This window comes from Macaca nemestrina, chromosome 8 (genome assembly GCF_043159975.1).
Source record: "Macaca nemestrina isolate mMacNem1 chromosome 8, mMacNem.hap1, whole genome shotgun sequence".
In the NCBI taxonomy this organism is placed as follows: Eukaryota; Metazoa; Chordata; class Mammalia; order Primates; family Cercopithecidae; genus Macaca; species Macaca nemestrina.
Window position 1 is genome coordinate 82,364,419 of NC_092132.1, and position 21,832 is coordinate 82,386,250.

At 38.5% G+C, this 21,832-nt stretch overlaps 1 protein-coding gene across 3 annotated transcripts in view; it reads right to left on the minus strand.

Moving 5' to 3' along the window:
• Positions 1 to 853: 853 nt before the first annotated feature.
• LOC105482223 (sodium/potassium transporting ATPase interacting 3) overlaps positions 854 to 21,832 on the minus strand; it is a 656,509-nt gene continuing 635,530 nt past the window's right edge. For 2 of the 3 annotated variants that reach the window (XM_071068179.1, XM_071068178.1), the window contains one exon: positions 926 to 20,189. In XM_071068179.1, coding sequence (XP_070924280.1) covers positions 20,176 to 20,189 — 14 coding nt within the window. In that variant the 3' untranslated portion in view covers positions 926 to 20,175. Of the gene's footprint in view, positions 20,190 to 21,832 lie in introns of all 3 variants that reach the window. The other variant, XM_071068182.1, reaches the window with a different exon arrangement.

Below are 21,832 nucleotides of genomic sequence, written 5' to 3' on the forward strand. Positions count from 1 at the left end.
AATGAACAAGTCAAAAGTGGGCAGATGTCCTTGGGAGCAACAAGATAGAGGCAGGGGAACAAGAAGAGAGAGTCTGGTGGAGACCAGCCTCTGAAGGTGGGTTCAGAGTGTCTCTGGACCCATTGGTACCTGAGACCTACTTTAAGCTTTCCTTTTCTGGAGTATATTTACCACAAATCTTTAGTAACATTTGTTAGTTACAAAGGTTTGTTCCAACTTTGCTTGCTGAATCAAAAGAGAGGCCGAGTACCTGTTTTGGGAAGAGGCAGTGTGGAGTGAGCGGCAGGGGTGAGAAGTAATTGGAGTCGGGGCATTGGTGGAGAAGCCCAGAGCAGCTGTCTGCAGTGGGCAGTGGCATCTCCTGGGTGCACTTGCAGAACATTTAAATCCTCTGCAGCGTTGCTCAGAAATTTTTAGGGGATGGGCTGGTCTCCTATAGTCATGTAGCTTAAGACTTTTATTTGTGTATGAAATAGGTGGGTAATCCTCCAAAATCTGAAGAATTCAGGAGCATTCAAAATGCATGTGGTTTCCGAGTTTACTACAATAAATATATAATACAGTGAGGAAAATGTATTGAAAACAGTAGTCATCTTGTACTTCAATGTACATTTTTATTCATAGTTGAAAAGAATCGTCTATTACTGCTAACTTACTGTAAATTTACTTAGAATCAAAGGGTCCAGAGAGACATAAAAAATGTATGTAGTTTCTATTAAATAACACTTTCTGGTCACTTTCAAATATGATTATAATATACAGGTATTATATGCACAAAAATGTAAAAAGTAATTGTGAAAGCAAGTCTTGTTATCAGTTTGTATAAGAAAAAAGACATTTATTTTTTCACAAGCTACCAACATCATATAGGATAGCTCCTGATAGGCTTTGACTTTTTCAATGAATTCATCTTGTAGCTCAAACATCTGTAGAAAAGAAGTTAATATACAGTGAAGTCACTACACAGTGTTATGGGACAGTAGAAATTCATATCAGTACAAAATACCATTGAAGATTTTTACATTGAATTCCAGTGTCAAGATCGAGAGACATCTTTGTTGGCAAGCAATCTAAGAATTCTTTGAAGATTGAGAGTTGTTTTTTTTTAAATGATTTCTGCTGGTAAAAATGTTAAAGATTAAAAATATGTAGTAGAAGTAGAAGGTACAATGTTCTTGTCTTTCTGTCCCTCTTACCAGCAACCTGTGCCTTTGAAATAGAATGAAATGCTCTAGGTACTTCCAGTATTTTCCATAAGATGGCAGAGTTGGCATTGTGAATGTGAGAGCAAACCACTTTAGTTCTGTCAGTCACAGCAACAAAAAGAGGCTTAGAGTCATTCTCACCATTTAAACATTGCTCTCGTGCTTTCAATAATCATCATCAACATAATAATAAAGCAATAATATCTAGTTTTTAAAAACAATAATGAAAAACCCAGATATATGTCAATCTGCAATTACATCATGGTTACGCAGGCACTCCCTTTGAGCATTGCTTTTGGTCTTTTACTGAGTTCCTTTAGTTGCCTGTTCTGTTAAGTTTTATTTAAACACTAACCAGTCAAACTGGGTCCAATGTCACCTCTCTCAGATCACCACACATGTAACAAGAAAATGTCTGTTGGCATCACTGAAGCAAGCAGTGTTCACAGTCGTTTTTGATTGTTAGGAGCTGTAGATGTGCTCTTTTTAATGCAAATTCAGAGATCTGTCAGATGTGCTTTGGTTTGTTTAAAATGGGTGACCGCAGTTCTGAAATGTTAGTCAAGTCCTGAACAAGAGGGGGCTTATTTTGTCCATTTGTTCCTTCATCCAGAGCCTGAACTACTCAGATGAATGGGGCGGTCTAGGAGGACTTCTGGGACATAGCACCAAAGGTATTGGTTGCAGAGGGCAAACTCAAGGAAAGCAAATCATTGACCATGTGAAATCCACACTAGGATTTATCTCCTAAATGCCGTAAATTAAACACGTGAATTTGATTTGTTTTTATCACTCTCCAAGCTTTTTGCACAAGACAGATGCTCACTAAGTGTTTGTTGAATGCTTAGGGAGACAGAAGAGGGTTGCAAATGGGCTTTCCGTCATCCTGGGATTGCTGGGGCTCTGAATCTGGAAAAGCACTGGCACCTCCTATCAGAGCCTGGCTTGTGCAGAGCACTACTGGGGAGTTTCTCAGGGCCTTGAGGGTTATATACACCTCTTCACCACTGGACTAGGAGCTCCCTGTGGGTAGAATCTGCTTTTTTTTTTTTTTTTTTTTCTGCTTTATATTTCTAGTGCCTGCACAGTGACTCACATACAGTAGGTACTCAGCAGGGGTGTTTTCAAAGAAGGAAGCAGCGATCATAATTTGTCCCCCAGTGGATATTGGCAAGTAGTGTGGCTCGAAGGAGGTCATCTAATGCTGTCTCACCTAGGGAGCTAGTTTGCCAAATGCTGGTATGATGGCAACCTGCAGTGAAACTTCCAAGTCAGTAGTATCTTGTGGGTATTGTCAGTTTTACACACCAGAGAGAAAATCAGACTTGTCCATGAATGAAGAAGAAACACGTCCCAGTTTGATATAAGCTCTACTATCAACAGAGAGGAGATGAGATTTCCTTTTACAGAGTGCTGACAGACCAAGAATGTGATGGGAAGCAAGTTTGTTTTGAATGTGGGCAAGATCTTGTGGAGGATGACAACTTCCCACAGAGAAAACATGCCACACCCATGCTTGCTATAAATGCTTCTCTTTTGTGTGAAATGTTCCTGGGATTTTGGTAACTTTGGAACCAGAAAAAAACCAGGGCATTCTTCTAGAAGAGACAGTTTGGCAACAGCTAGGTAAAGGAAAATTTATCAAAGGGGAAAATTTTAGAGAACTCATGTCAGTGCCCACAATCTTGAAAATCTATTCTTTTTTTTTTTTTTTTTCCCCAGAGATAGCATCTCACTATACCATGGCTTTTATTCAGAACATGCACGGAGCATGTCTGCAGAATTACTGACACTTTGCCCTTTCAGCCATTTTGGAAGGAGAGGAATTTGGAAGACTCTTTCTAAAATATAGTTTATACCAACCTAATTATTAACAAGGCCATGATGACTGCGGGGCCACCACATATCGTTGTGAGGTTATGGAAGAAACAGAAATGCCACATTGAAAGGGCTCTCCATTCAAATTATAGACACTGAAGATATATATGGTTATCAGAAAAAGTTTTCCAGTAGATGAAAATAAGATATCTTATTTAAATAAAAGTCAATAATTAATAATTTCAGGATAGATGAAGGGAAAGTATCTGGAGGAAATGGTACCTGTTCTTAATTCATACAAATGAATTTTTAAATTGATAATCTGAAATCATCATAACATAAATGAAATGCTGTTTTGTAAAGCAATACAGTACTGCCTGCAGACTCTCACCTTAACTATTCCCATAAAACTGTAGTTTACATTTTTATATGAGTTTTCGATCTCTGTTCCTTTAGGTAGAGATAGTGTGTTTAATTATTGCCACTCTTTCTGCTTATTTACATAATATCTACTATACCTTTCTCATTTTCTGTTTCTAATCTGTAATGTGCTTGAAGATTATTTCATTTAGATAATTCGAACTGTGTATCATTAAGAGTAGATAGGATTTAAACAAAGGGTTAAAGAGCTTTTCTATAAATAAAACTCAGGAGTTTGAGAGTATGGATTTTATAAAATCTATTGGGATAGAGATCTATTTGTTTTTTGGTTCTTAGTTCTGTTGTGGATACATGAGGTTGCCACACAGCAGAGTTTTTGTCACATTTAGGAAGTCTCAGAAAAATTTGAAAGTTAAGCTCACCCGAGAAGACCATTTTTGTCTTTTTTTTCTACCTCCAATGGCAGAAATTCCTTAGTGTTTTCAGATCAGAAGTTCTCAGTGTGAGTTATCACCCCTAAGTTCCTACCACAGGATGAGAAAGAGCTTTGTTAGTCTGTGTCAGGCATTTTGCTTTAGGAACTGATGTGGATATTAACTCCTTTCAGTATGGATTTCCCCCTAAGGAGGTAGAAGTATTTCAAAGTGTTAACACCCAAATTTTCTTTGAGTTTTACAGGATTAAAATAGAATATCTATGTCTTTAAAAGAAAATGAGACATATTCTTACTACAGTTATCATGGGTGCTATTAATACTCTGGCCTTCTAGTAGCATCTGTCATCTAGCATTGTAGATTTGCAGGGGCCCTTTAATGAAAACTCTCCATTTTCTTAAAGGTTGTAATTATTATGTAGCACTATACTTATAGATGTGGAAATAAGAGGGTTAGGCAGAATAGAATTAAGGAATGTTGTAGATGGCCATGAGCACTGAACAAATGAGGAAAGAATAAAACAGGACCAGGAATTATCTTCTCAACCCTACCCTGAAACTGCTGCCCAAACTTCCTTTTTGACAAAGATTAACAGGGCCAATGCAATTTAAGCTCTGAGACTTCAGACTAAAGACTTTGTGGGCCTAGGAACACAAAGAGAACTCTACAGAGGGCCAAGTGATTTTGTCTTCTGTGTAAACCTTAGATAATTTGAGTTCCATAATCAATGGCTTTTCTCTTTGTTATTAAAAATTCTAACACCAACTGATTTTTAAAATCCATAACATTAAACAAGTGGTTTAAAATAATAAATGGAATTAATGAGCTTCGCTTGTGCCATAGAAACAAATTAAGCTAAGCATGCCACACAAATTGTCCAACATTCTGTTCTCCACTGTTATTTCACTTGGTACTCCAGACATTATATTTTGCCTAAGAATATCATGTACAGGGAATTTTTTTTTCTGGTTTAGATACATGTCAAAAATAAAAAGCTATAACATAACATAAATATTAAAAGGTATTAGTAGAAGAAATTGGTTAAATATTATGGTTTGTAATAACAAAACCCCTGGACAATGCAAAGAAAAGGCTGTGCAACACAACGCAAGTTTCGATGAAGGAACCAGAAAGCTAATCAACATTTACATATGTCATATTCTTATTTGCATTGTTATTATCTGAACTCATTAGAAATAATTGCAATGATTATGCTTGGTTTCATATCGGATGGATGGTCCTAGTATATTATCTTATAAAACTACATTGCATGACTGCTATTTGAGGTTAGAAGTAGATTTGAGAAACCAGAAGGAGAAGAGAGCAATCCCCTTTAAAAAGAGTTGTCAAAGAAATGAAACTATGTGAGGCAGTTAAAAAGTGACTTTAAGCACTGATTTGCAAAATCACTTCCTTAGGAACAAAATTTTTAGAAGACACTGACACCCAGCAGTTAAAAGTAAGCTATTTTCATGTTTGATGAAAAATAATCAGGAGGCTTGTCTAGGGCATGTGGGATTACATTTAAACCAAGAGGAAAGAAAGAAGGTGGCAGCCAGGACTGAGCTCTTCTGTCTTTTGGGAAGCAAAGAACAGTGATCTGAGGTCTAGGATTTCTTATTCGTCCTGAGAAGACAAAAGCAAAGACGAATAAAAAGCAAAGACAAGACAAAAGCAAGACAAAGATCCACTGGAAGGTGGCTTTCTGATGCTCACACCCAAGCAGAGGGAAGGCGAAGAGCGGGTAAGCCAATAGCAGGTGTCTTTCTGCAGCTGCCCTGCAACCTTGATTAGCAGGGTCAGAACAAGCACAGGCAAAAAAGGCATTGAATTGTAGTCAACAACAAAGCCCCAGTCTAGTCAGGACTTGTTACAGCTGATGGCCACCAAGTGTAGACGAAAGAAGACTAGACTGAGAGCTTGCATAGCAGCCCCGATGGGATGGGACATGAAGCAAAACCACTGTAACTACCAGCCTTAATCTCCTCATCTGAAAACGGGGCAAATGGAATCACTGAGGTCCTTTTCGATGCTAACATTGTGTTGTATAGAGAAAATGACTTATTGTATTAGAGATATTATTTCTTTTAGCTTTCATTCCCTAAAATAATAATTTACCATTTATTGTTTAAAGAAATGGGCCATATGGCACATTTTACAAATGTGATTATTTAGAAAAGGGTACACTTGACTGTTAAAGTTTGATTGTGGATGTGTATGGACATGAATAAGTCACCCAATCTTGTTTAAATTATCAGTGACAACTGCCAGATTTGCAAACACTAGGTATTAGGAGAATATAACACTTTTCAGTGACTTCATGGGATATTGCTTAATCAGCAGAACCTGGAAGATGTCTCTGTTTCTGTTTCACTGTCTCTGTCTCCTTGTCTCTGTTTCTGTTTCTCTCTCTCTCTCTCTCTCACACACACACACACACACACACCCCTCCAACCTAGGAAGAATATGCAATACAATATAATTACAGATTCCCAGGCAAGATGGCCGAATAGGAACAGCTCCGGTCTGCAGCTCCCAGCAAGACCAACGCAGAAAGTGGGAGATTTCTGCATTTCCAACTGAGATACTCAGTTCATCTCACTGGGACTGGTTAGACAGTGGGTGCAGCCCATGGAGGGCAAGCAGAAGCAAGGTAGAGCATTGTCTCACCTGGGAAGTGCAAGGGGTTGGGGAACTCCCTCCCCTAGCCAAGGGAAGCCATGAGGGACCATGCCATGAGGGGTGGTGCACTCCAGCCCAGATACTACGCTTTTCCCATGGTCTTCACGATCCACAGGCCAGGAGATCCCCTTGGGTGCCTACACCACAAGGGCCTGGATTTCAAGCACAAAACTGAGTGGCCATTTGGGCAGACACTGAGCTAGTTGCAGGAGTTTTTTTCATACCACAGTGGTGCCTGGGAATGTCAGCAAGACAGAACCATTCACTCCCCTGGAAAGGGGGCTAAAGCTAGGGAGCCAAGTGGTCTTGCTTGGCAGATCCCACCCCCGTGGAGCCCAGCAAGCTAAGATCCACTGGCTTGAAATTCTCACTGCCAGCATAGCAGTCTGAAGTGGAATTGGGACACTCAAGCTTGGTGGGGGGAGGGGCATCTGCCATTAATGAGGCTTGAGTAGGCAGTTTTCTCCGCACAGTGTAAACAAAGCTGCGGGGAAGTTCAGTCTGGGTGGAGCCCACTGCAGGACTGCAAAGCCACTGAAGCCAGACTGCCTCTCTAGATTCCTCCTCCCTGGGCAGGGCATCTCTGAAAGAAAGCCAGCAGCCCTGGTCAGGGGCTTATAGATAAAACTCCCATCTCCTGGGGACAGTACCTGGGGGAAGGGGCAGTTGTGGGCACAGCTTCAGCAGAGTTAAACATTCCTGCCTGCCAGCTCTGAAGACAGCAGCAGATCTCCTGCTAAGGGAGAGACTGACTCCACAAGTGGGTCCCTGACCCCCATGCCTCCTGATGGAGAGACACCTCCCAGCAGGGGTCGACAAACACTTCATACAGGAGAGCTCTGGCTAGCATCTGGCAGGTGCCCCTCTGGGATGAAGCTTCCAGAAGTAGCACGAGGCAGCAATCTTTGCTGTTCTGGAGCCTCTGCTGGTGATAACCATGCAAACAGGGTCTGGAGTGAACTCCCAGAAAACTCCAGCAGACGTGCAGAAGAGGGGCCTGACTGTTAGAAGTAAAACTAACAAACGGAAAGCAATAGCATCGACATCAACAAAGAGGATGATCATGCAAACACTCCATCCAAAGGTCACCAACAGCAAAGACCAAAGGTAGATAAATCCACAAAAATGAGGAAAAACCAGTTCAATAAGGCTGAAAATTCCCAAAACCAGAATGGCTCTTCTCCTTCAAAGGATCACAACTCATCACCAGCAAGGGAACAATACCGAATGGAGAATGGGTTTGACGAATTGAGAGAAGTAGGCTTCAGAAGATGGGTAATAACAAACTCCTCAAAGCTAATGGAGCATACTGTAACCTAATGCAAAGAAGCTAAGAACCTTGATAAAAGGTTAGAGGAATTGCTAACTAGAATAACCAGTTTTGAGAAGAACACAAATGACCTGATGGAGCCAAAAAACACAGCACAAGAACTTCATCAATAGCCAAACTGATCAAGCAGAAGACAGGATATCAGGGAATGAAGATCAACTTAATGAAATAAAGCATGAAGACAAGATTAGAAGAAAAAAACAGAAAAGGAATGAACAAAACCTCCAAGAATAATGGTACTATATGAAAAGACCAAATCTACTTTTGATAGGTGTACCTGAAAGTGATGGGGAGAATGGAATCAAGTTGGAAAACATTCTTCAGGATATTATTCAGGAGAACTTTCCCAGTCTAGCAAGGCAGGCCAACATTCAAATTCAGGAAATACAGAGACCACCACAAAGATACTCCTTGAGAAGAGCAACCCCAAGACACATAATTGTCAGATTCACCAAGGTTGAAATGAAGGAATAAATGTTAAGGGCAGCCGGAGAGACAGGTCAGGTTACCCACAGAGGGAAGCCCATCAGACTAACAGCAGATCTCTCAACAGAAACCCTATAAGCCAGAAGAGAGTGGGGCCAATATTCAACATTCTTAAAGATACAAATTTTCATATGCAGCAGAATTTCATATGCAGCAGAATTTCATATGCAGCCAAACTAAGCTTCATAAGTGAAGGAGAAATAAAATCCTTTACAGACAACCAAATGCTGAGGAATTTTGTCACCACTAAGCATGCCTTTACAAGAGCTTCTGAAAGAAGCACTGAATATGGAAAGGAACAACTGGTATCAGCTGCTGCAAAAACAACCCAAAATGTAAAGACCATCAACACTATGAAGAAGCTGCATCAATTAATAGGCAAAATAACCAGCTAGCATCATAATGACAGAATCAAAATCACACATAACAATATTAACCTTAAATGTAAATGGTTAATGGTAAATGGGCTAAATGCCCCAATAAAAAGGCAAACACTGGCAATTGGATAGAGTCAAGACCCATCAGTGTGCTGTATTCAAGAGATCCATCTTGTGTGCAAAGACACACATAGGCTCAAAATAAAGGGATGGAGGGATATTTACCAAACTAATGGAAAGCAACAACAACAACAACAACAACAACAACAACAAAAAACAAGGGTTGCAATCCTAGTCTCTGATAAAACAGACTTTAAACCAACAAAGATCAAAACAGACAAAGAAGGCCATTACATAATAGTAAAGGAATCATGCAACAGGAAGAGCTAACTATCTTAAATATGTATGCACCCAATACAGGAGCACCCAGATTCATAAAGCAAGTTCTTAGAGACCTACAAAGAGACTTAGACTCCCACACAATTAATAGTGGGAGACTTTAACACTCCACTGTATATATTAGACAGATCACCGAGATAGAAAATTAACAAGGATATTCAGGACTTGAACTCACCTCTTGACCTGGAAGACCTAATAGATATCTACAGAACTCTCCACCCCAAATCAACAGAATGTATAGTCTCCTCAGCACCACATAGCACTTTTTCTAAAATCAACGATATAACTAGAAGTAAAACACTCATCAGCAAATACAAAAGAATGAAAACCATAACAAACAGTCTCTCAGACCACAGTGAAATCAAATTAGAACTCGGGATTAAGAAACTCACTCCAAACCACACAACTACTTGGAAACTGAACAACCTGCTTCTGAATGACTCATGGGAAGATAATGAGATTACGGCAGAAATAAATAAGTTATTTGAAACCAACAAGAACAAAGACGCAATGTACCGTACTCTCTGGGACACAACTAAAGCACTGCTTAGAGGGACATTTATAATATTAAATGCCCACAGGAGAAAGTAGGAAACATCTAAAACCAACATGATAAGGTCACAATTAAAAGAATTAGAGAAACAAGAGCAAACTATTTCAAAAGCTAGCAGAAGACAAGAAATAACTAAGATCGGAACAGAACTGAAGGAGATATGAAAAACCCTTCAAAAAAAATCAATGAATCCAGGAGACGGTTTTTTGAAAAGATTAACAAAATAGATAGATGGCTAGCCAGGCAAATAAAGAAGAAAATAGAAAAGAATCAAATAGATACAATAAAAAGTGATAAAGGGGAGATCACCACTAATCCCATAGAAATGCAAACTACCATCAGAGAATACTACAAACCCCTCCACCCAAATAAACTAAAAAATCTAGAAGAAATGGATAAATTCCTAGACACATTCACCCTACCAAGACTAAACCAGGAAGAAGTTGAATCCCTGAATAGACCAACAACAAGTTCTGAAATTGAGGTAGTAATTAATACCCTACCAACCAAAAAAAGCCCAGGACCAGAGGGACTCACAGTCAAACTCTACCAGAGGTACAAAGAGGAGCTGGTATCATTCCTTCTGAAACTATTCCAAACAGTAGAAAAAGAGGGACTCCTCCCTAACTCATAATTTGAGGCCAGCATCATTCTGAAAACAAACCCTGCCAGAGACACAACAAAAACATGAAAATTTCAGGCCAATATCTCTGATGAACATCTATGTGAAAATCTCCAATAAAACACTGGCAAACTGAATCGAGCAGTACATTAAAAAGCTTACCTACCGTGATCAAGTCAGCTTCATCCCTGAGATGCAAGGCTGGTTCAACATATGCAAATCAATGAATGTAATCCATCACATAAACAGAACCAATGACAAAAACCAAATGATTATCTCAACAGATACAGAAAAGGCCTTCAACAAAATTCAACACTCCTTCATGCTAAAAACACTCAATAAACTAGGTATTGATGGAACATATCTCAAAATAATAAGAGCTGTTTATGACAAACCTACAGCAAATATCACACTGAATGGACAAAAGCTGGAAGCATTCCCTTTGCAAACTTGCACAAGACAAGGATGGCTTCTCTCACCACTCCTATTCAACATAGTATTGGAAGTTCTGGTCAGGGCAAACAGGCAAGAGAAAGAAATAAAGCATATTCAAACAGGAAGAGAGGAAGTCAAATTGTCTCTGTTTGCAGATGATATGGTTGTATATTTAGAAAACCCCATCGTCTCAGTCCCAAAACTCCTTAAGCTGATAAGCAATTTCAGGAAACTTGCAGGATACAAAATCAATGTGCCAAAATCACAAGCATTCCTATGTACCAATAATAGACAAACAGAGAGCCAAATTGTGAGTGAACTCCCATTCACAATTGCTACAAAGAGAATAAAATACCTAGGAATACAACTTACAAGGGATGTGAAGGACCTCTTCAAGAACTACAAACCACTGCTCAAGGAAATAAGAGAGGACACAAACAAATGGAAAAACATTCCATGCTCATGGATAGGAAGAATCAATATCCTAAAAATGGCCATACTGCCCAAAGTAATTTATAGATTCAATGCTATTTCCATCAAGCTAACATTGACTTTCTTCACAGAATTAGAAAAAACTACTTTAAATTTCACATGAAACCAAAAAAGGGCCCGTATAGCCAAAACAATCCTAAGCAAAAAGAACAAAGCTGGAGGCATCATGCTACCTGACTTCAAAGTATACTACAAGGCTACAGTAACCAAAACAGCATGGTACTTGTGCCAAAACATATATATAGACCAATGGAACAGAACAGAGCCCTCAGAAATAACGCTACACATCTACAACCATCTGATCTTTGACAAACCTGACAAAAGCAAGCAATGGGGAAAGGGTTTCCTATTTAATAAATGGTGCTGGGAAAACACCAGCCATATGCAGAAAACTGAAACTGGACCCCTTCCTTACATCTTATACAAAAATTAATTCAAGATGGTTTAAAGACTTAAATGTAAAACTCAAAACCATAAAAACCCTAGAAGAAAACCCAGGCAATACCATTCAGGACATGGGCATGGACAAATACTTCATGACTAAAATACTAAAAGCAATGTCAACAAAATCCAGAATCGACAAATGGGATCTAATTAAACTAAAGGGCTTCTGTATAGCAAAAGAAACTATTATCAGAGTGAACAGGCAGAATGGGAGAAAATTTTTGCAACCTATCCATTTGACAAAGGGCTAATATCCAGAATCTACAAGGAACTTAAATTTACAAGAATAAAAAACATCAAAAAACGGTTTAACGATATGAATAGACACTTCTTAAAAGAAGACATTTATGTGGCAAAAAAACATAAAAAATATCTCATCATCACTGGTTGTTAGAGAAATGCAAATCAAAACCACAATAAGGTACCATCTCATGCCAGTTAGAATGGTGATCATTAAAAAGGAAACAACAAATGCTGAAGAGGACGTGGAGAAATAGGAATGCTCTTAACACTGTTGGTGGGAGTGTAATTTAGTTCAATCATTGTAGATGACAGTGTGTCAATTCCTCAAGGATCTGGAACTAGAAATACCATTTGATCCAGCAATCCCCTTACTGGGTATATATCCAAAGTATTATAAATCATTCTACTATAATGACACATGCACCTCTATGTTTATTGCAGCACTATTCACAATAGCAAAGACTTGGAACCAACCCAAGTGCCCATCAATGTTAGACTGGATAAAGAAAATGTGGCACATAAACATCATGAAATACTCTTCAGCCATAAAAATGAGTTAATGTCCTTTGCAGGGACATGGATGAAGCTGGAAACCATCATTCTCAGCAAACTAACACAAGAACAAAAAGCCAAACACTGCATGTTCTCACTCATAAGTGGGAGTTGAACAATGAGAACATATGGGCACATGGAGGGGAACGTCACACACTGGGGTCTGTTGGGGGATGGGGCCAAGGGGAGGGATAACATTAGGAGATATACCTAATGTAGATGACGAGTTGATGGGTGCAGCAAACCACCATGGTATATGTATACCTATGTAACAAACCTGCATGTTCTGCACATGTATCCCAGAACTTAAAGTATACATATGAAAAAAGAATGTAAATAAATCATGGAGATTAATGGCAAATACTCAAGATCTGCAAAGGAATTTTGGGGTGGATTTATTCACCACTGTGCCATGCATGTAATCTGCCTTCGCAAATGTCAACTGAGAAGCATGTAAGCAGACAATGAACTTGATTCAGAGAGAGACAAAAAAATCTTGGGAAGTTTAATTATTGATGTTAGTATCATTTTCTATATGAAAAACTAGGAAGACAAAGACTGACATTTGATGTATCAACATACTCAATCTGGTGGTTAAAAATAAAAAAAAAGTCCTATTTTACCCCTATATATATATACACACATATACACACATACACAATTACAAACTTTTATAAATTCCCTCACTTGCATATTTTTTGGACAATTTGAATAATCATTCCACTTCAGCCAATATTATGTTCCTGAAGAAAAATAGATGAAGGGAAAAATAGTTCCAACTTTTACTGAGAGAAAATAAGAGAAAAGATCATACGTTTCTTATTTATCTCTCCTACCCCTGACTTCCTAAGCACTGATGTTGATTATGTACTTGTTAAACTGAATAACAAGAAAATAATAACACTACTAATCAATTCGGAAGAGAAGGCCCTACCAAAATAAAATAGCTAAGTGTTACAACCTTAGAAGAATTAATTTATTGTGGCAGGATCATGAGGACCAAGCAAAATGTTAGATTGGCTCTAGAATTTTAAATTCTAGAGAAGAATAGCTAAACCTGTCTGCAAAATTATGGGAAACATAGAAGGATGTAGTGCCATCGATTTATTTTCATTTCTTTCTAACCACAAAGACAAGATAAGGAAACAAGATGAGGCAGAAATTCTCATTTCTCAGACCTGATCATTAAATTTCTCACAGTACTGAAAATATATGTACATTTTTCTGGAATGTGTTATAATTAAAGTACTATAAATGAAAACACTATTCCAAGAAGTGTCAATTAGTTTGAACTGTGTGATTGAAACTGCTAAGTATTATTTTATAAATATTTTTCCTTCTTACTAAAAAATGAAGCCCCCCCTCCCTTTTTTTTTTTGAGACAAGGTTTGGCTCCATCTCCCAAGCTGGAGTGCACTAGCATGATCTTGGCTAACTGCAACCTCCGTCTGCCAGGTTCAAACAACCCTCCCATTTTAGCCTCCCAAGTAGCTGGGACTACAAGCACTCACCACCACACCTGGCTAATTTTTGTATTTTTTATAGATATGGGGTTTTGCTATGTTGCTCACGTTGGTCTCGAACTTGTGAGTTCAAGTGATCTGCATGCCTTGGCTTTCCAAATTGCTGGAATTACAGGCATAAGCCATCATGTCCAGCAAAGCTCTTAATTTTTAGTTAAGCATAAAGTCATTAAGAATAAAGACTATAATACCCAGCTTTCTTTGCAGCAAAGTTGGGGGTGGACCAAGTTTTGGCTAATGAGATGTAAGCAGAAGTAGTGTGTGTACTTCTGAGGCATATCCTTAAAGGAAAGAAACATTCCTTTTGTTCCTTTTCCACCTCCAAGGTCAGAATATAAAACCAATGGCTGACGCTTCAACAGACATTTTGAGTCATGTTATGGTCTTGAAAATGGTGGCCACAGAGGATGAAGCAACAAGAGAGGAGTCTCAGTCCTTGTCTCTAGGGAAATCACATCCAGCTCTTTGCTGACTCTCTCTAGAATTTTGAAATAAAAAGAGAAAAATATCTCTTATTGAATCCATTGTCATTTTTCATTTTCTGTCACTTGTAGGTAAGCCTAATCCTAACTAATATAGACTAAGTTGTCTGCCAAAGGAAATTCTATGAGAAGAAATGGATAGATTATTGGTTTCTTCAAACTGTTTCTTAATAACTCTGAAGAGGAAAGGAAAAACATGCCTTACATGGAAAATGATTCAATGTTTTTAGTCAATCAAAGAAACAAGGACCAAATTCTGAGTTAAGAATTGACATTGTTCAAATCCCAGTTAGGTGACTTTCAACTTTGGATTCTTCCTTCCTGTCTCCCTGTCCATTCCCTTTCTTTTTCTTTCTCTTCCTCACCTTCTCTCCATTTCCCTCTCCCTTCCTTTCTACCTTCTATTCTTTTCTTCTTTTTACTTAACTTAGCACTCAAGTTTAAACTACAGTATATTTTGGATTCTTTAAATATTTCAGTTTTTAAAAATGTTTAGCATTTAACATGATTCTTACCCTTTGTATGAATGCAAGTTCAAGAAAGATGATATATTATTTTGCTTGCCACCACATTTTTCTACAAATACTAATATTTAAGAAGCTGTATCCACCTTCAAGAAGTGGCCTTTTTCTTTTAGTCTTCAATAAGAAGCTAAGCTCTTTAAGATGAAAAAGAGACACTACCTATAACTTTAGAATTTTTTGATAATTCCATTTTTTTGCGAATTCTTTATTGCTAAATACATTCTTCTAATAATTAAAACATATCTATTTCTTCTTCTTCTCTCTCTCTCTCTCTTTTTAGAGACAGGCTCTTGCTCTATTGCCTAGGCTGGAGTGTAGTAGTGCACTCACTGCAGCCTCTAATTCCTGGGCTCAAGTAATCTTCCCTCAGTCCCTAAAGTGGCTGGGATCATAGGTACGTGCCACCACACTTGGCTAATTTAAAGTTTTTTTAGGTATTTATTGTTGTTGTTGTTTGTTTGTTTTTGTAGAGATAGGGTCTCACTATTTTGCCCAAGCTGGTCTTGAACTCCTGGCGTCAAATAATCTTCTCACCTCAACTTCCCAAAGCTTTGGGATTATAGGCATGGGCCACTGTGTCTGGTCATCTGTTCCCTTTCTAAATTGCTCACTATGTAGTTATATGAGGAGTACTTTCCGCTCTCAGTTCACTTTTGGGCATAATATCCTTAAGTTGTGGGCCTGTTTATCACAAATATTTCAACATGGTTCTTAGAGACTTCAACAGATCTTCTATCAAACAAATGTTACAGATAACTTTTAAATTAGATGGAAGTAAAACCCAGGCATTCAAGTTGCTATAGTTTTAAAAGAACAATTATTTATATTTTTCCTACTTAATTCAGCTATACCTGGAAAGAACGTATCTTGGGCAAAAATGTCAAGCTAGAACATTTGCATTCTAATCAACTATGAAATTTATCCTAGTTACATATTAAAGTGACTCAGAAAGACTAAGCGAGATTTGCTTAAAAAATAATTAGCCAGAATAGACCACATTTGGGGACCCCATTCGTTTTTAAATTAAGTAAGAAATGAAGATTTGTTTATTCTCGGCAAGATTCCTTTTTAATTTGCAAAGATTGAAAAGAGAAATTTTGGTTTTTGCTTCTCAATTTAGAAACGAGTCATGATGGTTTTCCTCAGATTTGCAATGTACATTTTAGCTGGTTTTAATGAAGACAAATTCTTCTCAATCAGAGTTTCCCATTCATTAAGTGAGACAGATGGCAGCCTTGGCATATATTTTGTTAGAGCCAGCCTCTTGAAGCTGGCTGCCTCCCTTATTTCGGTCTATAGGAATAGCAGTGCTTATTTTTCTGAAGGAAAAATCAAAGAAGTCAGTATTTTGCTAGGGCAAATTGTCGAGTTGTCTTCAAAACAAATGAGCCAACCACCTCCCAGATTTGAAGTGGTGAGAAAGTGTATTTTCATTTTTTTTCATTTGAGGGACACGTACCCTTACTTTATGTGGCAGGTGGAAGGCTAAGATACTTGGAGATATACACATTTAGAGATTTTCCTAAGAGATGTTTGAGATTTCTCTGATGTGTGCTGTTCCACACCCCAAGACATTTTGTGTCCTTTGGTAATTCTCTAACCTTCCCTATAACTCCCTTGCTTAGATTTTGCTGGCTTTGAAACATGACCAGAAGTTCAAATAAAGAAAAAGTAAGCTGGAAAGGATCCCAACTTCCTGCGGTGCTGCATGAGGTCAGCAGAAGACACTTAAGAAAGGATGCATCATTCACACAAGATAGAAGGCACAGCCTGGGGAAGGGCTGGCCAAGGTTTACAAGACTCAGTGCTAAGGTGGCTCCAGGAGGAAAAACACAGGCTTTAAATGTTCACGTCTCCATTCCAGTCAGCACTAGAGGCTAAAGAGCAGTGGATGTCCTATCTTCAGTTTTGCCAGGGCCACTTCTGAGGAGAGCTATTGAATCTAGAACTACACCATCTCTTAAGATAGTTAAGATTCTGACCAATGAATACAAGCTAAGGGGTGCATTCATTTTCCCTTACTCTGATCAGACACACAATTGCATATGGAGAAGCTGAGGTTTGGCAAGAACACACAGTGCGTGTAGTGACCACGTCTTTGCTGAAAACACTTATGGATATGCACAATGCAGAGTGCATTCTCTAAGACTGGAGGCAAAAGCAAGAACTGCAAATGCTCATTTCTATGGAACAGTAACTGTGACAGTACTGCATTGGAATTACCCAGATTAATGGATAATTGCCGAGTATTACTGTACAACTCTGCACTTCTATTTTTCCCTTTGTCTTACAGAAGCATAGCCCCCAAAGAGTAGCCAGGAAGATGAGAGGCAGGGAGAAGAAAAGAGAGAAGAGGAGGTGGCAGATCAATCTAACTTGTTTCTGATGAGTGGCAAATATCCAGAATGTTAGGACAATCTTTATGGACTGCTGAGGTTGGGGATTGAAACAGTTATAACTTCATATTTAAGTCAAGAAAGATTAAAAATGAAAACATATATACCATATTAAATAGCTGCCTATATTGCATATTAATAGACAAATCACTAATGTAAGGATTTTCTCCTCAAAGCTGTTTTCTGCACTTAGACAAAGTTAAGATTCTGCAATGCCTACCAGAAGTATGTACAAATTCATGTGAAGATAAAATAGAAACAAAATTTAGTATGGTTCTATTTTGTGAAATGTTAACCATGTTTTACTTGCATGTGTATGTGTGGGCGTAATTAAGTGATAGTTTAAAATATTTCAATACTCACTTTATCCTTCTGTTTTACTGATCCTCTACAGTTTTGATGTTTTATCAGCTTTTTCAATAATTGTAACAATACTAAAAATAATTATTGGCATTAGTTTTGGAATTTGAATATAAAAGTTACTTTTAAATTAAAGCATTTTTAAAGTTTATTTCCAATCATTTAAACTTGGGCAACATTTTCCCAGCTGCTTTTTAAAAAACAGAGTTTGTTGTTTCCGTCGGCTCTTCATAGTGCTTGAGTGGAAAGCAAGAGCTCCAGACAGGGTATAGGGGAGTGTTTTGACATTATTAATAATAATCACCTCCTTTAATTGTGGAGTGCTTCACTGTGTACTGAGATTTTTTTTTTTTTTTTAATTTTCATTAAATTCTCACCTCACCTTTGGGAGGTAGGGATCATAGTTCCATTTTATAGATGAGGAAAACTGTAGTGCAGAGATGTCAAACACTGTCCAAGAACACGGTGGTGGATAGGACCCAAACCCCAACTTTTGCTCCCATGTTCTCTGTTCACTGGCTATGGCTCTTGACACTGTGTACAGATACAGGCTCTGGACAAGTTCACCAAATCCCTTAGGCTTCAGCCCCCTCATCTGCAGAATAGTGGCTTAGATTCCATCATCTTCAAAGTCCCTGCCAGCTTTTCTTTATTTGACTTTGGATGTATTAAGTAGAATAAAAAGTGATGGGAGTTTGTGGGTACCAGTGGATTAAAGGGGTATAATCTGGAGGCTAGTGAGTAAATTAGGTCTCCAAATGGCTCACCATGGTTGTGATGAGCTTGGAGGAATGAAGGCAAATTTTGTCACATTAAACTCTGATTCTTAACAGAGTCTCATGAAACCTACAGGCTCCAAAAGAAGAACAAGAAGAAAAGAAGACTTTTACACACATACAAACATTTGTAACAGTTTTAGGTGGTTAATAGACTGACTTCTTAGAGATGCACGGGCTGAGTTAACAACCACATATTCGCAGCTTTCTGGCCTACAGGGAGCTTCACTGTGGTTGTCACAAGAAGTGAGCAAAACTTATTTTCATATAAAAAATAGTGATTGAGAAGTGTGGGCAAAAGTGATGTGAAAAGAGTATATATTTTATATTTAGAAGAGATCAAATTATCAGTGATGATGAAAATTAGTACAGTGGTTGTCTGTGAGAATGTAGGCATTGCCTGAAAGAGGGCATAAGGAAATTTTCTAAAGTGACGGAAATGTTCTGCATTTTGATTGAGGCCTTGGTTACATGGATATGTACATTTTTCAAAACTAATCAAATCATACCATTAATAATTGTGCGTTTTACCATATGTAAATTTTGTGCCAGTTAAAAAAACACAACTGTGATGCATTTTCAAGACACTCTTTTTTCCCACCGATAATTGCTTCCCATATCATTTTCTTGGTTTTTGGGAAGGGGTAGGAGAAAGAAAAGCTGATGTTGCTAAAACGTGAATTCTCCTTTAGAAGCATTTATAAAGAATACCACAGTAGTTTCATGCTTCTTTTGAATATCCTAAGAGCAAAGTTCCTGACTGCAGGTCTATGTTTGTGATTTCTGTCCCCCAAGCTGTATGAGCTGTATGTTTAGGACTGACAGCAGTGTCAGGAATGGAATAATGACCAGAAAATATGGACCTCAGAGATACCCATATTCCCTCCAAAGGGGAAAGGGGCTCTGCTAATCCTTTATTCTTCCATGTGCCCACAGTATGTATATATATGTGTGTGTGTATACATCAGGAAAAACAAGATATGCACAAGTCTGAAAATTTAGATTGCCATAATATTGTTCTGGGTTTTAAGACGTCAAGAACAAAGGAGGACTCCATGTTTTGTTTTATGGCATTGAAAAAATTACCCATATTCAATTCAAAAGCTGAATCCATTATTTGTACCCATTTATCAGCTGTCACAGGGTCTACCTTGGTGGCTGATAACCAAAGGTAATGTCTGCTAAAACAAATTCATCAGGCCTGGAATAACTTCAACAGTCAGCAGTGCTGACTTAATATCTCCACAGCACACACTGAGATTTCTCTTAGAATTGACTGTAGAAGGTTTTCACAGATTTGATTTTTCATTTTGCATGCCTCACATTAAATACTGTTAAAAATTTAAAACCAAATTCTGTTTTTTCTTTTTTCTTTTCTTTTTTCTTTTTCTTTTTCTTTTTTTTTTTTACAATTTACAAGTGTTCATATAAGAAGGAAACGACTAAAAAATTACCCACCGAAGCACCTAGAACTCATCTAGAGAACAATGCTAATAATACAAAGGCTGTGACCAAAGAACTCCATGATTCGTGGGAAAGCCAGGAAGCACAGTCCAGCCTCTGGAAGGAACGTGAGGCGGGTCGGATCCACCGAGGTGCGCAGTCAATGGTCCTTTGCTCCCTAAGTCAAGTTCAGCAGCCGCATTTCTGGTTCAATGTCATTACTTATTTCGACCTAAAACAGAAAATACGAATTGCTTTCAAGAACTTCAAAGCTGACAGCTCAATATCTTTTATATTCATCCAGGTCTTTTGAAATGCAAAATAGCTCCTGGGTGCACCTAGTGCTGTCTGACTGTAGCAATAAGAAAGTTAGAAACTTGGGCCTTCCGCTTTTCAGATTAGGGCATGGTAATCGGGCATCATCATCAGAGTGCTGGATGATTTCCTGGGAGAGAAGTGCCAACCACACAGTAATTGTTGTGTGATGTGGAGTAGTCACTATTGCTTTTCTTAAGAGTAAAGATAACAGGGTAATGTTGTGTCCCCAAACTATGAGATATTTGCATAGCCTGTTCTTTCTACAGTATGCTGGTGGTTAAGTGCTCAAGATCATCCTGCTCTTGCTTTCATGACACCCAGCCAATGACTCATGTTTCTTACACACATCCCATCCTGTGATGGCTCCTTTTATGTGTCAGCATGGCCAGGCCATGGTGTCCAGATGTTTGGTAAAACTTCAGTTTACCTCTCAGTGTAAAGGTTTATTTTTTATTTTTTAATTTTTTTTATTTTAAAAAGAGATTAACATGTAAATCAGTAGACTTTGAGTAAAGCAGATAGCCCTCTGTAATGTGGGTGGGCCTCATGTAATCTGTGTAAGGCCTTAAGAGAAAAGACTGAGGTCTCTTGTGGAAGAAGAAAGTCTGCCTCCACACTGTCTTTGGACTTGAGCTGCATCTCTTCCTTGGGCCTCCAGTCTGCCAGCCCCCAGATGCAGGCATATGCGGACACACACACACACACACACACACACACACACACAGACACACACTCTACTGGTTCTGTTTCTCTGGAGAACCTTGACTCATACAGATCCCCATCTCCAATCACTGTTGTCTCCACACTTTTGAAAACGACTCTGCTTATTCTATCCTAAGCAGTAAGCCTTTGAAATGTTAGGGCATCAGCTTCTGCATCTTTGCACAATGTCAACCTTAACACAGTACCTACTCCGTAGTTGATACTTCATAAACATCTGTTGAACACTTTTGCTCTCACAGTTTCTCTCCTGTGAAAAGTCTTAGCTCATTCAAACCCTACTCACCTTTGAAGGTTTGGGTGAAATTTCTTCTCCACTGCAGAAGACTTCCACTTCTCCCTCAGCCATTTTGCTTTCTCATCCTGCTAAGAGCAACTCTCAGGCTATCAACTCTTCCCTGCGTACAGCTAGTGGCATCCAGGCCTCATGATTAATTTCTTCACCCGGGCATGCAAGTTTTCTTCCTTCAACTAAATTGTAAGCATCATTCCAACAGACTGTGTTTCACACTCTCTTCATAACCACATCTAGCAACTCCTTTTCCTCTACTTCAGTTTGATGACTTTATGCGTTGGAGTGAACTCTTCGGTTATAATTTGGAATGGCTGAAAAATTTCCCAACAGTTTTACTTTTTGTTTGCCACTCTTCTCATTGTAGAGCGTGAAGAAAATGACCACAAAATATCCACCCAAGCGCCTAGAACTCCTCTAGAGAACAACTCCCTCCTGCATGCCTCAGGAGTGGGAATCCTCCAGGCCTCTCCCTGTGCCCCATCACATTTCCTCTGCTCATCTATTCTCTACATTCTGAATATCAGTGTCTACCCTTTCTACTC